The sequence below is a fragment of the Periophthalmus magnuspinnatus genome, chromosome 23, assembly GCF_009829125.3.
Source record: "Periophthalmus magnuspinnatus isolate fPerMag1 chromosome 23, fPerMag1.2.pri, whole genome shotgun sequence".
NCBI lineage: Eukaryota > Metazoa > Chordata > Actinopteri > Gobiiformes > Gobiidae > Periophthalmus > Periophthalmus magnuspinnatus.
Genome location: NC_047148.1, coordinates 17,523,774 through 17,537,633, shown reverse-complemented (window position 1 = coordinate 17,537,633; position 13,860 = coordinate 17,523,774). Strand labels below are relative to the sequence as shown.

At 38.9% G+C, this 13,860-nt stretch overlaps 2 protein-coding genes across 3 annotated transcripts; both read right to left on the bottom strand.

Annotated features, from left to right (window-relative positions):
• Positions 1–2,255: 2,255 nt before the first annotated feature.
• LOC117391800 (M-phase phosphoprotein 9) lies at positions 2,256–11,188 on the bottom strand. 2 transcript variants are annotated; one of them, XM_033989713.2, is made up of 24 exons: positions 11,066–11,188; positions 9,820–10,088; positions 9,071–9,215; positions 8,846–8,935; positions 8,366–8,763; positions 8,125–8,290; positions 7,969–8,032; positions 7,776–7,876; positions 7,473–7,595; positions 7,048–7,397; positions 6,505–6,654; positions 6,330–6,417; positions 6,014–6,229; positions 5,880–5,927; positions 5,728–5,792; positions 5,560–5,661; positions 5,270–5,485; positions 5,024–5,160; positions 4,578–4,793; positions 4,362–4,482; positions 3,854–3,900; positions 3,578–3,759; positions 3,379–3,444; positions 2,256–3,292 (listed from the first exon to the last, which is right to left on the bottom strand). In XM_033989713.2, the coding sequence occupies exons 2-24, from the start codon at positions 10,050–10,052 to the stop codon at positions 3,191–3,193; spliced, it is 3,426 nt and encodes a 1,141-aa protein (XP_033845604.1). In that variant the 5' UTR covers positions 10,053–10,088; positions 11,066–11,188; the 3' UTR covers positions 2,256–3,190. The 2 variants fall into 2 exon arrangements, with proteins under 2 accessions (XP_033845604.1, XP_055087634.1); XM_055231659.1 differs by having other exon boundaries at positions 3,113–3,292; positions 3,854–3,897; positions 11,066–11,122.
• A 163-nt stretch (positions 11,189–11,351) lies between these two features.
• On the bottom strand, positions 11,352–13,651 carry LOC117391801 (cyclin-dependent kinase 2-associated protein 1). Its single transcript, XM_055231667.1, has 4 exons — positions 13,417–13,651; positions 12,709–12,809; positions 12,505–12,631; positions 11,352–12,422 (listed from the first exon to the last, which is right to left on the bottom strand). The coding sequence occupies exons 1-4, from the start codon at positions 13,481–13,483 to the stop codon at positions 12,355–12,357; spliced, it is 363 nt and encodes a 120-aa protein (XP_055087642.1). The 5' UTR covers positions 13,484–13,651; the 3' UTR covers positions 11,352–12,354.
• Between the last annotated feature and the right edge of the window lie 209 nt (positions 13,652–13,860).

Below are 13,860 nucleotides of genomic sequence, written 5' to 3'. Positions count from 1 at the left end.
CTTTATTCTTAATATAGTTTAGTCAATTATTATTGCTACCTCTGCCAATTATTGATAAAATGTTGTATTCCAGCTTTATGAGCAACATAGTACATCATCATAAAAAGTATAATAGCATAACCATAAATGTACAATTGTGTGATTGTTTCAGGTATTTATTTAGGTATTTGATTAACCACATGCTAACACTCATGATAAATCTATTCTTGTTCTTGGAAAAGCGCTCCATATAATAGCAATTACAATCTGAAAAGCAATTCTCTGTTCTCTGCTACAACCACTCAAATCTAATTCTATTTTTCTATTTCTTAATTTTACTCCTGGACACTATGTGGACTGAATTCTGCCTTTAATTATGTTCCAAACTGATTACATTTAAATAAAAGTGAAGCAGAGTAGCAAAGGGGGCAAGAGAATCCATAGCCATGCATAATGTGTAAATGTTTAATGTGTGCACAACGCATCACTGGATCTGGACAAAGACATGGTATTGTTAATTAGACTGTGTGTTGAGTGCAACCCTAAAGCATAATGTAACCGTATCTTTTTGTCTTGGTCTTGCACCACCTCTGAAGCAGCTGGGACCATGATCCTGTCTGTTAAAGATGAATCTAAATTTAAAACAAAGGCATGCCAACTGAAAAGGCAGGGACTTGTATGCATGTTATTCCACAAGAGAGCATCACATGTGCATGGGTGAGTAACAGAGTGAGAAAGAGAAAGTGGTAGACTGTGAATAGTAGTGGAGTCTATTTATGTGCTCGTCTTTGTGCTTTGACGGTGCAAGTGGAGAAGTGGCTTGGTGGTTTAGTGATGGAGCAGGGCCACAGACACAGCTAGATACAACTATAAGTGCCATTCATTCACTCCTACGTCTCTAGCCTCCTCCTACCACATTGGCCTGAATGCAGAAGGGGGCTGGAATTCCTCTGTTTACACTGCTAAAAATAGATTTCACACACTCTATGACGTGACAAGCCCCCCTCCCACCTTTCTCTTGGCTCCTTCTTCCAGAATGAGCTTGGCTGTTAAGGGCATGCATCTCTTGGCTCGCTGACATGCTCTCTCTACCTTGAACTTGGGCTGTTTTAACTGCAAATGAGGAAAGGTAGTGCAGGACAAAGACAGACACACATGAGAAGATGGTACAAAATAAACTGTGGGACTGGATAAGGTGGCCAGACACAGCAGAGCACCGGGGGAGGGGGTGAAGAGGAGGAAATAAAGCCTGCAAGGAGCCAGGAGGGGAGCAGCAATCAATACTATGACTCATTCTTTCTGCAGTGCTACTTCCGAACAACATTCATTAAAAGCAAACCTAATCATTTTGGCCAGATAATCAGATCCCGTGGGGCAACATTTTCTCTCAATAACACAGACATTACATTTATGCATAATGAAGCTTGGATGGCACAAACAAGCCTATTGCCCAAAAAGGCATGACTATCAGCAAATAAACTCAAGCTCCACCCAAAATATTAAGTATTTAAACATAATGAATATGAATGGACACCACTTAAGTGATAGTGATGATGATGATGATAATAATAATAATAATAATAATAATAATAATAATAATAATAATCACTACTAGTACTTTTTACTACTATTTCTGGTCTTTTCCAGCCTTTGTAAGCTAATGTATTTCTATTGAACAAGAACATTTTATGCTTTAAGACAAGATGACAGAAAAACAAGAAGGCTCCGTCTCTTCACAAGGATGAATAAATGGCAATAAAGTGAAGCCCAACAATGTCTTATACATGGTAATAATGTTGTTACAGATCCATGACAGCACGCACACGTCTCGTTTTCTGGTTATGTTCAGAGCAGAGCCGTGCACTCACCTGCACCTCCACCGGAAGGATTTGTCCCGCGGTCCTGGCTCCTGGTTCAACTTGTTTTATCCGACATCTTTTCAGGCCCCCAAACAGACTCTGCTTTTATCAAAAACCTCCGGAACGATCAGTCGGCTGCACGTCGTTTCCCGGCGTTCGTTTCCCGATGTTGATCTGCTGCAGACTGAGGCTGTCACTCCACTGTCTCCGCGCTCACAGCTCCGTGTGGCCGCCTGTCTGTCCCACTACACCGCGACATCGCTCCCCCTCTCCGTGAGCCCTGACAGACCGTCCGGTGCGCCCGGTGTCCGGTCAGTGACGATATGAACACATTAGGACTAAACATTTTATTTGACTTGAGACGAAATAACAGCGCCCCCCTGTGGACGGACACAGGAGTGCGCTTCAAACGCACATGACGTTTATGCACAATATTTATTCAACACAATGTTATATAATAGTACCATCATGTTTACTCGTTGTGCAATAACAGTGTAATAGTTCCATTTAAATTATGTCCTAATAATAATCTGACTTTATTTTACAAAAGATGCAAAGCAGTCCATGCATAAGCATCAATAACAAAAGACAGTGGCGTCAAAAGTGCATGTGCTGCTTGTGGATTAAAGCACTTGAGGAATGTTTTATGGAATGTACATAAAAAATAATAAAAGCAACAACTACCTTAAAAAGAAAATATAAAATGGAAAAATCTGCGGAATTCGTACAATAAAAAAGCAAAATGCTACCACACTAAAAGCAAAAAGGACATACCGGTAATCATAATGGCAGTGACATTGTTCCAAAAGGTTTGAAATTTACAGTGAAATGGCTATGAAACGTGTCATCATGAAAATATGAAGTTATTATTAAAATTCCAGTGACACAAGTATGTTACATTAGAATTCAGGGTCATACAAAATGCACTCCAAAAATATATTTTAAACATAAAAAATCCCAGAGTAAAATGTATAAAAATGGCTTATTATACAGATTGACATTCAATTTTGACATTAAAAGGAACAGTATGTAATTTTCTGGAGGTGGGACATCACCTGCATGATTCCATGGAAACGGAATGTTAAAACCATTCATTGTGGAGATACAGTTTATGCCATACTGTGGAAGATTATATCCAAAAGTTCATATTTCCAGGGAAACAAGCAGGAAGAGAAGATGCAAGCCCACTTACAGATGCACTCATGTTTTTTCTATGTTTTTCAGATCCATAGAAACAACAAAAAGGCAAAAAACAAAACCTGTTTTTTTTTTAGTCCATTTTTTGGTAAATGAAGTTACATACTGAGTCTTTAAACTGTCACATCCATATTATATTTTAAAAAGTGCCATTGTTATAAGTTGGCCGAAGAGCGAAGGACATGGAATCTCTTCAGAGTCATGCGAAGAGATCCCAGCTCCCGGTTCAGTCTCTCCAGGCGATTCTCCAAGGCCACCTACAGAGTTCATGCAGTTTTATTTGGCAGAAGACCACACAGAGCCATGGCAAAAGATTCGTTCTAAACATCTATTCTACACTTACCTCATCTATCCTTGTTTGTAGACTCTGCCTGCCTGTTCCAGGCATCCGACTCAGTGCTGCCTCAATCTGCCCAAAAGATCATCTTTTTGTTATTGTGCAATGTTTCATCATGTGGTCGACCCTTTTTTTTGTTTTTGTTTTGTTTTTTTGATACATAGACATAGAGGGGTGTTGAATATTCTCGAATAACAGTTCCCACCTGCAGTTTCTCCTGTGTGAGCTCATCAAACAGCCTCTCTGCCTCAGACAGGGACAGCTGCCTGTCCAAACGGGGTGATCTTGTGTCCTCTTCCCAGGTACTGTTCCGCCGCTCATCCCAGTCCTGCTGGCGGTTTACTTCAGAAGGCTGCACATTACCTGGAGAATCTGAAGGATGTTGTCCTAATAAGCACAGCATTTAGAGACAAATATTAATAGTAACCGATATTAATTTGCATATAGAAGTAGCATTTTATATTGTCAGGTATATTTTTACCATGATCAGTATCTGCTGATGAGAAGAGAAGCTTTTTCCTGGGGCTGCTACAACAGAAAATTTACAGTAAACAGCAATCTGGTGACCAGTTTCTTGTTACTCCATTTATTTAGTAATTCTTCATCCAGGAAAGTTCTATTGAGGTATACACTACAGATCTATTATTCAAGGACATCCTGACCTAGAAGCATCAGCAACACTGCCCAAAGGCATAACCAAAAAGTCACCACCAGGATTGAAATAAACAAATACAAATGCCTAAGAGCAGCCCGTTACATAATGAATATAACTGCACTGTTTAAAGGTAGGACTCTCTAAGCATAAAGCATGCTTTATACTCCTGTAATGACTCACAATTTTCATTTTTGTAGTAAAGCACCTCTGCATAACATAACATGGAGTTCAACAGCGTTAACTAGCTTGTAAATAACTTCTACTAATATCTTTATTAGTTATAATTGACAAAAGGTTAAAACAACAATATTAATTGTTACATATTTGAATTTACCTGTGCTGCAAATGTTCCTCTCTGGGCATCAAGTGACCAAAAGCAGTAGAGAAGTTCTCAGTAGGGCAGCGTTTTGGACTGGATTTTGCAGACAAGGGCATAAGTAGAGTCTCTCTTTTTGCTAGATGAAAAATAGTGAAGTTTTAAAAAAACAAAAAACTTCTTATTTTTAGATTTTAGTAATGTTTTAAGAATGGTGTTTGATTAAATGCATACAGGGCGTATTTGGGAGTGGCATGTTGCGTTGAGCTGGAGGAGGCAAAGAGGATGACCTATGACTCTCTGGGGATAGACTTCTCTGAAGAGCTCTGACTCTGTCTTTTTCCACTCGTTTATGAGGTTTAGCCAAATCTTGAAGGATGTCCTGCTCTTGTATTGGCACTTTGAGTCTTCGCTCCACAAATCCAACAGTGGACTTTGAATTGTCCACCCCTGTATAAAAAGACTGAGATTATTACTGTAACATATTTGTTGCATGAATATATTAGCAGGAACCTTAATGGTCAAAAGCAGTCACTAAAAACATGTTTTTTTAAATGCAGATATGTATTTTGTTTGTTGAAACTGTGTTTAAACAGAGTGTTTAATTTACAGTATTTCTTCCCCTTTAATTTGAGATCTACTTATTATCACAATAGTATGTGCTGCTTTGCATTTCTTACAAGGTGCACGACTCTGAGTGGCTTGGGTCTCCTCCAGTTCAATTAGGGCTCTCATCATGGGGGTAATAAAACTTGAGCCTGATTTTCGGGAAACGTCTTGAAGTCTCAACTGTGGCTGGGGTGGCACACAATCTGGGCTATTTTAAGTAAAATGTTAATATATTGATAAGAAAACTTGTATAAAACTTTTAAATTAAACTTTAATTTGATTAGTGCCATATTAAACAAAGTAATACTAATACTTACTTCCAACTTCCACCAGTTGTAATGTCAACAGGATTCTCATTTCCTGATGACAAATGATCACACTTCTTATATGCAGATTTTGTTGATTGTATTGTTGCGAGTGACTTTGCTCCATCATTCATCTGTTCTATTGGAGAATGGGAGAAAGTGTGTATAACATCTGGCTGAGCATTCCTTTTAGTTGGTGACAGAAGCAGATCAGGATGGTGAAATAGGCTGGAACACAAAAGATGCAAGTCAATGAAATATTTTTTCAACAAACTTCACACAAATATTGGATGCTGGCATACCCCGCTCCAGAAGGGAGTGTGTTATTGTGCAAAGAATAACGGACTCTAGCCTGGTTCTCATGGTCAAGTTGTTTCACCTGTGACTCCAGCTTAGAAATGATTCTAGTCAATTGAAACAAAGATAATGAGCACAAATTAAAAGCCAAGCATTTAATTTCATTATCTCACCTCTTTAGTTCGGATATCTGGCCATGGGCATCAACAAGCTTGTTCTCTGTTGAGGCCAGGTTGCTCTACGCATAATGAAAAAGTAGAAGAAAAAGTATATTAATAATTAATAATAAAAGATGACTAAGGTGTAATAATTATAAAGTAAGTACCTTCAGGCCATCATGATTTTTCACCAGAGAATCATATTCTACCAGCAGCTAAGAGATGTGTGCATATTTAAAGAAAGGTTAATCAATGTACCGGTGAAACTATATTATAGTTTTTGTGTTGCCTTGACACTCACATCTTGAAGCATCTTGTACTCCGTCTCCCTCTTTGTCCTATTTTCATTTGCCTCTCTTTCTGCCTTCTGTGCTGCCTCTTCCAGTTGCCTTATTCGGCTCTTCAGTTTGGCTGCAATTGTGTCTCTCTCTTTTGCTGAGCGCTTGTTTTCCTCCAGCCTCTTCTGCAAAGACTTCATAGTGGCAGCAGCTACAGCATACCGCTCAGACCATTCAGTCTGGAGGGGTGAAGTAAAAGGAAATTGCATGGTGAATGTACAATTTCCAAAATACAAAAGGCCTACAAATTAATAATTGGTATTTAAAACAATAACATACAATCTTTTTCTCCAGAGAACTGTTATTTGTCTCAAGTTCTTGAATGCGACTTGTTGCCTCAGCCAAAGCCTTCTCCAGATGTTGGCATCTACCAATAACATCACAAATTATAAAAACAGCATACACTAAAATGTTGTGTATAACTTAAGAATGTACAGTGAAGATATTAACGCACCTTTCTGAGAGTGCCTGGTTGCTTTTTTCAATGTCCTTGGGTAGGTCTTTGAGTCTAAGTTTGTCTAAAAGATTTTGGATCTCAGATTCATAGTAGGCTTTTAGATCAGCCACATGTCTTGAGTGTTTCTCTCTCAGGTTCTGTCTTAGTCTAGAAGGACAAAAGTTGTAAATTTATATAATTCTTCACATATCAACATATATTGCTGGTTGTGGGTCAGTCACTGATTAACTTAGATGTATTGCTGGTTTCTCTATAGCCCAATATAATATTTAATACAGATGGGGGGTGCAGCTAAAATGAATATTGTTAAAGTGCCGATTTTTGTTATAATACAAGAAGTTAATGGGTCTTATCACTGATAGAAATCATTAGGGGAAATGCTTGTGAATTTAATTTTTTTTAGATATTTTATGGCAAAGGTTAATGTAATAACTCTGGGAAATCTTACTCTTGCCCTCAATCTGGCAGACATCATCACATTATACAAACCATCAATTTGTGCATAGTACAAATATCAATATGGTGGGTTCCTACACTCACAACGAAAGGAAGACAGGATCCTCAACTGAACAGGACCCCTCTGTCTGGTGTGTTGGTTCACTCTGGACAGGAGCTTGGTGCTGAAAGGAATTGTGCGGGGCAGGCAGGGGAAAAAGACCCCATTGGTCTTGCATCTTCAGAGTTGAACGTCGAGCTGCACAAATACTGGAAGCATCAGAGGTATAGTCCACTTCCCCAGGATTATGACTATCAGGTGTTAGGGGGGTTTCAGCTCTGAGGCCAGGATGAGACGGTGTAGAGAAAGAAGGGCTGCTGAAGTGAGAGGGAGATGTGAAGCCAGAAGTACGATCCGAGTGTCGAGTGGTAACAGTGTGGTCTAATGCCAGCGCCTAAATCACAAAAATATAACTTTGACATAAAACGTTTACATGGTACAAAGACCACCACTGGACTTGTTAACATACTTGCGGTTGTGGAGACAAAGCGGTGGATTTACAAGAACCATCTCTGTCTGCACGTTTGAAATCTGTTTCTTGTTTGTTACAGTAAATTTCCTTCAAAGACAGTTGAGATGGCTGACAAGGTATCTAAGGAAAGAGACAGAATACTCAAATCTACATTGAGCATTTACATACACAGAATAAGTGTGTTTACTGTATTTTATTTTTAACTGAACTGAACAGTTATAGTAAATGATAATCCATCAATGTAAAAAAACAAAAACAAAACATTAGTCTTTCAAAGAAGAGTTCACAGTTATAACTTACAGAACCCATAGATTGATCTTTTGAAAGGTGTACACCACTGTCAAAGCTGTCCGGTAGAGGGTGATACAGATCATTCTCATGCAGTCGCCAATAGGTCAGACCTATCAAGAAAGAAATTTGTGTTGCAAAATGAATATATTAAAAAGAAAATATACAAAATAATGTGGTGCCTAGTTGTTGATCAATAGGTTACCTGAGGCCTCTGAAATGAGACTATCGCTCCTCCTGAGACCATAGGAAAGTCCACCTGGTTGATTCTAAAATCCAAAATATATGGAAACATTAGAGGAAAGAGGGCAAAATCAGTACGATATTAAAAATCACTGTAGATAGTCTTTTGACTTCATACCTGGTCTAGTGACTCTGTACTCTTAAATTGGATTAGCTGGTGGGATTCCACATGTTTGTTGTGTAACTCCTCACTTTCTGCAGCCACCATTGACAATGGCCCTGCCTTGTTTCTCTTAGGCCTAAGTTTGTTCATCTGCACCCAGGAGGTAAGTTGCTGGTTAGAGCTAAAATCATAAAAAAAATATGAATTAAAGAGAAAGCTGAAAGTTTGGGGATTTACATGCATTTTAAAACCACACCTGGACGTTAGCTGCTGGTTAATTTGTTGGCTCACTCTCTCAAGTCCAGGTTTCTTTGTACTTGAATATTTCCGCTGACATTCATTCACATATGAGGTTTTGTCTTCAGTGTTTAGGGACATGGGATGTTTCTTTTGACTGACATTGGCATCTGAAGTCTCAATACCGGCTTCCCATGGAAACATAGTCCCATAACCACTACTGAGCACTGTGTTAGCTGGTTCATTTGTTGTGACTTCTCCAACCTCCAGGCTGCCAGTTGAGCAGTGAGTACTAACTGGGGGCAATGCATGGTCCCCCGCGTTAGCCTTAGGAACTGTAGAAAACTCTTTATGAGGCTGAAAACTACCCTGGCGGTTTTGGATTTGAACAAGAGCTTTAATTTCATCCTGAATTAACTGAAAACCAATAAGAAATTATTAAAGTGTACATCAGTTATTATCACAGTTTTCTCATACAGTTGTGGCATGGTAGGCTTACCTGAATTTGGCACTGGTATTGTTCTTGCTGAGCAAGTATTTGCTCTTGGTATTGCTTTTCAACAAGCTGAAAAAGATGTAACCACCGTCCCTGTTGAGAAAATGTAACAACCATAGCATATGAGTACATCATTGCAATGAGCATTTAACCTGCTACTAATTTGATACAAGACAATATACAAAATCTGCAGCAAAACACCAAGCATATTTTTTTTTGTCAGGGCACCTCGCAATCCTTCCAGATCTCAGGGTTTGTCTCTCCACTGCTTCGTATTTCCTGCACCAGGGCTCTTAACGTCTCAATGGAGCTTGGATTTATAAAAGGAAGATTCTTTCCATGTCCAAATACTTCAGGGCTCAGACAAATGTCCCTATAATAAAATAAAAAAAAAAACAGTTTGCATTAGTCATTATAGGGTCTATTATGTTTATGTTATGTTGAGGTCACAGTCCATTTGGGTCTTCCAAATGGACAATGACTTGAAGCATACTGCCAAACTGGTCACAAAGTGGCTTAAGGATAACAAAGTCAATGTTTTGGAGTGGCCCTTACAAAGCCCTAATCTCAATTCAATCCTATTGAAAATGTATGGACAGACCTGAAAAGGCATGTGGAAGACGGCCTAAAGTTCAGTTACATCAGTTCTGTACGGAAGAATGAGCCAAAATTCCTGCCAACTATTGTGAGAAGCTTGCGGAACGGATATGCAAAACATTTCACCCAAGTCATACAGTTTAAAGGTAATGCCATCAAATACGGATGAAATGTAATGTAAAATTGCCCAAAAAATTCTTCTGTCATTATTCTGACAATTAACAAATAGAAATAATTTTGGCAATGGTAATTGACCGAAAACAGCAAAATTGTAGTCTGATTTAATGTCAGACAGTGAAAAATAAAGCATATGTATCTTTTTATATAGTATAGTATGTAAACTTCTGGTGTTGTATGTATTGTGGTTGTCACTACTGCACCTGATGTTTTGGAGTGCTGGTGTATCCATGGGTTGGCACTGCACAGTGCCTCCAGTTGTATGTGAGGCTGTGAGTCTGTCCTCAGACACGGAGAGACCAGGGGCTGAGGTCCCCTCAGAAGACACCAAAGAAGTCTCACTCTCTTTACCTCCATCCCCATCTGCACTGACAGGGCAGTGGCTCAAAGCTCCTGAACTGGACACATCCTCTGAGATACTATCATCAGTGGACATGTTTATGACTCCATACAGAGAAGGCCTGGTGGAGAGCTAAACAGAAGAATAAAAACGTATGTTATACGTTACACTTTTTTATTCAAAACCCAATTTTAGGATTGAGAGCTGTTCTATGCTCAAACACAGACACATGCAGTCCACTTTTCCACATACACCTCATGCCTCATCAGGCTCTGAGTGACAAGTATGTAGACAATAGACAGTCTATATTCTTTATACATACATATATATTCTAGACTCACATTGATGTGTGGACCCTCAGACTTAATTAATAAGTGATATCTTCATGGAAATGTGATTGCTTCGCCTACATCAATTACGTTATTATGGAACAGGCAAAGCAATAACATTTCCATCAAGACAATACAAGTATGTGGCAGAAAGTTTCATGGTGCACATTCAAAGGCAAAATAAAGCTAGTGAGACTAGATACACTGTGAAAACCATGACATTCTGCTACAGTGGAAAATAATATGTGTAACGGGAGTGATTCATATTTGAGTAATATATTTGTGTAATTAATAACACTGTTTGTAGTTCAGTTGGTGGACTCATTGTTTATTCAACTGGCAATTTACTGCACAGGAGTATGTAGCATAGACCCTGTTTCAGCTATTATATGTTATATGCATTATTACAAACACATTACAGTCTTAAATCATGTTCAACTCCGATAGTTTAGTAAAGCTAATGTTACCCGTGACTGCAGCACAGCCCTGGGACCAGGCTCTGTCATGTTAAACCCATCATCTTTGACTAGGATCAGGTTTACTAGAAACACTTAACTACACGTGAAGCTAATAACAAAAACAAACTACAGCACATAAAACCCAACCAACAGTTAGTCAATAACGGTTAGCCAAATTAGCATGAATCTTAGCTGATCAAAAACAGCATTGATAGCTCCGTATTAACGTTACACACACTTAACCAAGAAAACTAACAATACATCTTTATATAATATGATTTCCTTTGAACAATGCAAACAACATAACTCAATATGAGCCTACCCGAATATTTGTTTCTTCCTGCCATCCATATTTCTGAGTTGCTCGGTGCTGGTTGGTTGCAGCGCCGCAGTGAAGGAGCCGCACGGCGCCGCCCACCGCCGCAGTGCCATTGGTCAGACCCAGTGACACTGAGCTGTGACTGGACAGATCTGTGTTTTATGTGAACGGGGCTGTGCACAGCCTATGTTATCTCGATTAATTAAAAAAAAAAAAAGAACAAAATGTCTATTTCATTTAATAGTACGGTAGAAACTTATCTTGCCAAAATCTCTAGACATATAGACAATGACAATTGTATTGAAAATACAATTTAATCATCACACCAGTAATAAATACATACAAAGATGCAAGTAGCATTTTCATTTTTCTCATTTTTTTTTTTACCAAAATCGTTACCTCAAAATAAATCACAATGTTTGGCACATCTGACACTCAGTCATGTGACCTGAAAAATGATCCAATACTATAAAATGATCATTTCCATCTACCCCTAATACAACCATGCAGCATCAGTACCCCACAGGCCTACTACATGCATTAATGAAGTACAAAAAGTTGGAACCAGGGCTCCCAAAAAACCCAAAACAAAACAAAAGAATCACACAATCAGAAATTCGACATAACATAAATGACACCCCAGAAAAAAATATAGGGCATGGACTGTTCTAAGGAGTTTTTTTTTTTTATCTGTTGCTTTCATTCTTCTGGTTCCTTCTTCCTTCACTTTTTCACATAGAAAATGTCATGCAATTATATGATGAAGCATTGTGCGCTCTGCTGAGAAGGTGATTGGCTGCAGCCTTCCATCTATACAGGACCTGTACGTCTCCAGGACTCGGGGGCGAGCAGGCCGTATAGCAGCTGACACCTCTCACCCTGGACATGGACTATTTGAGCCACTTCCCTCTGGCAGGAGGCTACGGTCCATTGGGACCAGAACCTCTCGCCATAAGAACAGTTTCTTCCCCTCTGCTGTTTGTCTCATGAACACTCTATAATATCTGCACTAAACTGGACACTTTATAACACCGGTCACTTTAATAAGCCACTTTGCACTGTTGTTCTGATGCTGCTATTGTACATATTTTTTCCCTTTAAGTATTTCATTTGATTTTTTAAGCATATCTTTTTAACTTGTGCATGCTCTTATTTGTATTTGTATTTATTCAGTGTGTTTATGTTGCACTTTTTCACCGTATCAAGTTCCTAGTTTGTGAACTGTGTTCACAGACTATGGCAATAAAAGTCTTCTGATTCTGATTCTGATTCTGAAGTCAAGTTTGTTTAGGTTAAGACCGGGCATTCCTTTCTGTCTCAGCCAAACATTCCCGCACCAGGCCCCTGGCATGGATTATACCTTCAAGGAACAAACAAACCATCTTAATATACATTTTTCTTATTACAGTGTGTAACATTCTGGACATAAGTTGAGAATTTACCTCTTTTGAGTCTTTCCATTGCACTTTTGCTCCCAGCATATGTAGGCCTGATCTCCTTACCAAGCTCCTCAATGATGGCCAACAACTCTGCATATTTGTTCTGAGGCACTTGGCCACCAGTGGTACCCTTAACATAGAAAAAAAAAAATCACAAAATCTTATGTTGAAGAAAACATATCAACATTATTGTCAACCTGTAAGTACCTGTGGGAATCCAAGAGTAGGAGGACCATAATCACTCAGAAGAGGCCTATAAGACTGCAATGTGGCCAGATTTGCTGCAGAAGTAGATGTAAGGTTTGCAACTGTCGAGAAAAAGAACATAACTTTAAATCATCCACTAAATTGACGTGTGCTGTCTTTGTATATATTAATAAAGCAGCTACTCCAATACCTGAAAGCAGAAACAGAAAACGTATTTATTTGTCCAATGTGCGTATCTTTCTTAAGTATCATTAGAGTATCACGTATGCCGGTGAACGTGCAATGCCGGCGTTTGTCCAATAGGTGTCCTCAAAGCTTCATAAAACCCAGGGCAGATCAATCAGCAGCTCCTCGGTCGGAGCATCATGGAGGACGCGGAACAAGGCTGGCTCAAGACTCAAGTGATACATTTGTCACCGTGTCTAGCGCCCACCCAGCGGCACAGAGAGACCGGACCACGCCAATGCTCCTCTACAAAGACTCATTTTTTTATTTCTCCAATCTGTCAGCTAAGAAATATCACGAGTGTGTCTGTTTTACATTAGTAATAATGGCGGATATGAATTAGCCTAGCTTCCAGGATCTGACCCTATATAACTGGACAAAAACTACCGACTCGGTCTTTCTCCAGGTATTCTCCGAGACCCCGAATTTAACACTCGATTAAACACGCGGATACTTTGAATTTACACAACATTTTAACCTTACCAGATGTCCCAGAAGTCCCCGGTATATGATGATGGACATTGGGTTTGTGAGACATTCCCAAAGACATTGTAAATTAAAGAAATAAAAATGACCCGAAATTCAGTGAAGCGTCTGTCTCTCACTTTTTGTTTACTACAGCGGCACCGGCAAATATGGCCGTCACTTTGTATTGACACCCACAGTCCTTTTAACGGGATCCATTGCGGGTTATCACAAAACATATTTAAAATACTTTAAACAGCTATATTAATGAATTATATCCAGATAGTGCTTATTTAAACACAATTTAAAGTTAACTTTGATTTGAATTGGCGAAGCTTATTAAATGGTTATTCAAAACACTTAATTATGTAGGCCCTTAAAAAAAAATCTAATTTTTTAAAGTCTGTCCTAAACTGGACCGTCCTGAAAATGAAGGAACTTTCCTGGTTAAATACAAAATAA

Coding starts and splice junctions, on each gene's coding strand:
- LOC117391801 (XM_055231667.1), bottom strand. CDS start 13,483: ATGTCTTTGGGAATGTCTCACAAACCCAATGTCCATCATCATATACCG. Junction 12,810..13,416: donor GGGGACTTCTGGGACATCTG/GTAAGGTTAAAA, acceptor TTTTCTCGACAG/TTGCAAACCTTACATCTACT. Junction 12,632..12,708: donor CTACTCTTGGATTCCCACAG/GTACTTACAGGT, acceptor TTCTATGTTAAG/GGTACCACTGGTGGCCAAGT.
- LOC117391800 (XM_033989713.2), bottom strand. CDS start 10,052: ATGTCCACTGATGATAGTATCTCAGAGGATGTGTCCAGTTCAGGAGCT. Junction 5,662..5,727: donor CAGATATCCGAACTAAAGAG/GTGAGATAATGA, acceptor TCAATTGACTAG/AATCATTTCTAAGCTGGAGT. Junction 3,901..4,361: donor GAGGAACATTTGCAGCACAG/GTAAATTCAAAT, acceptor TTTCTGTTGTAG/CAGCCCCAGGAAAAAGCTTC.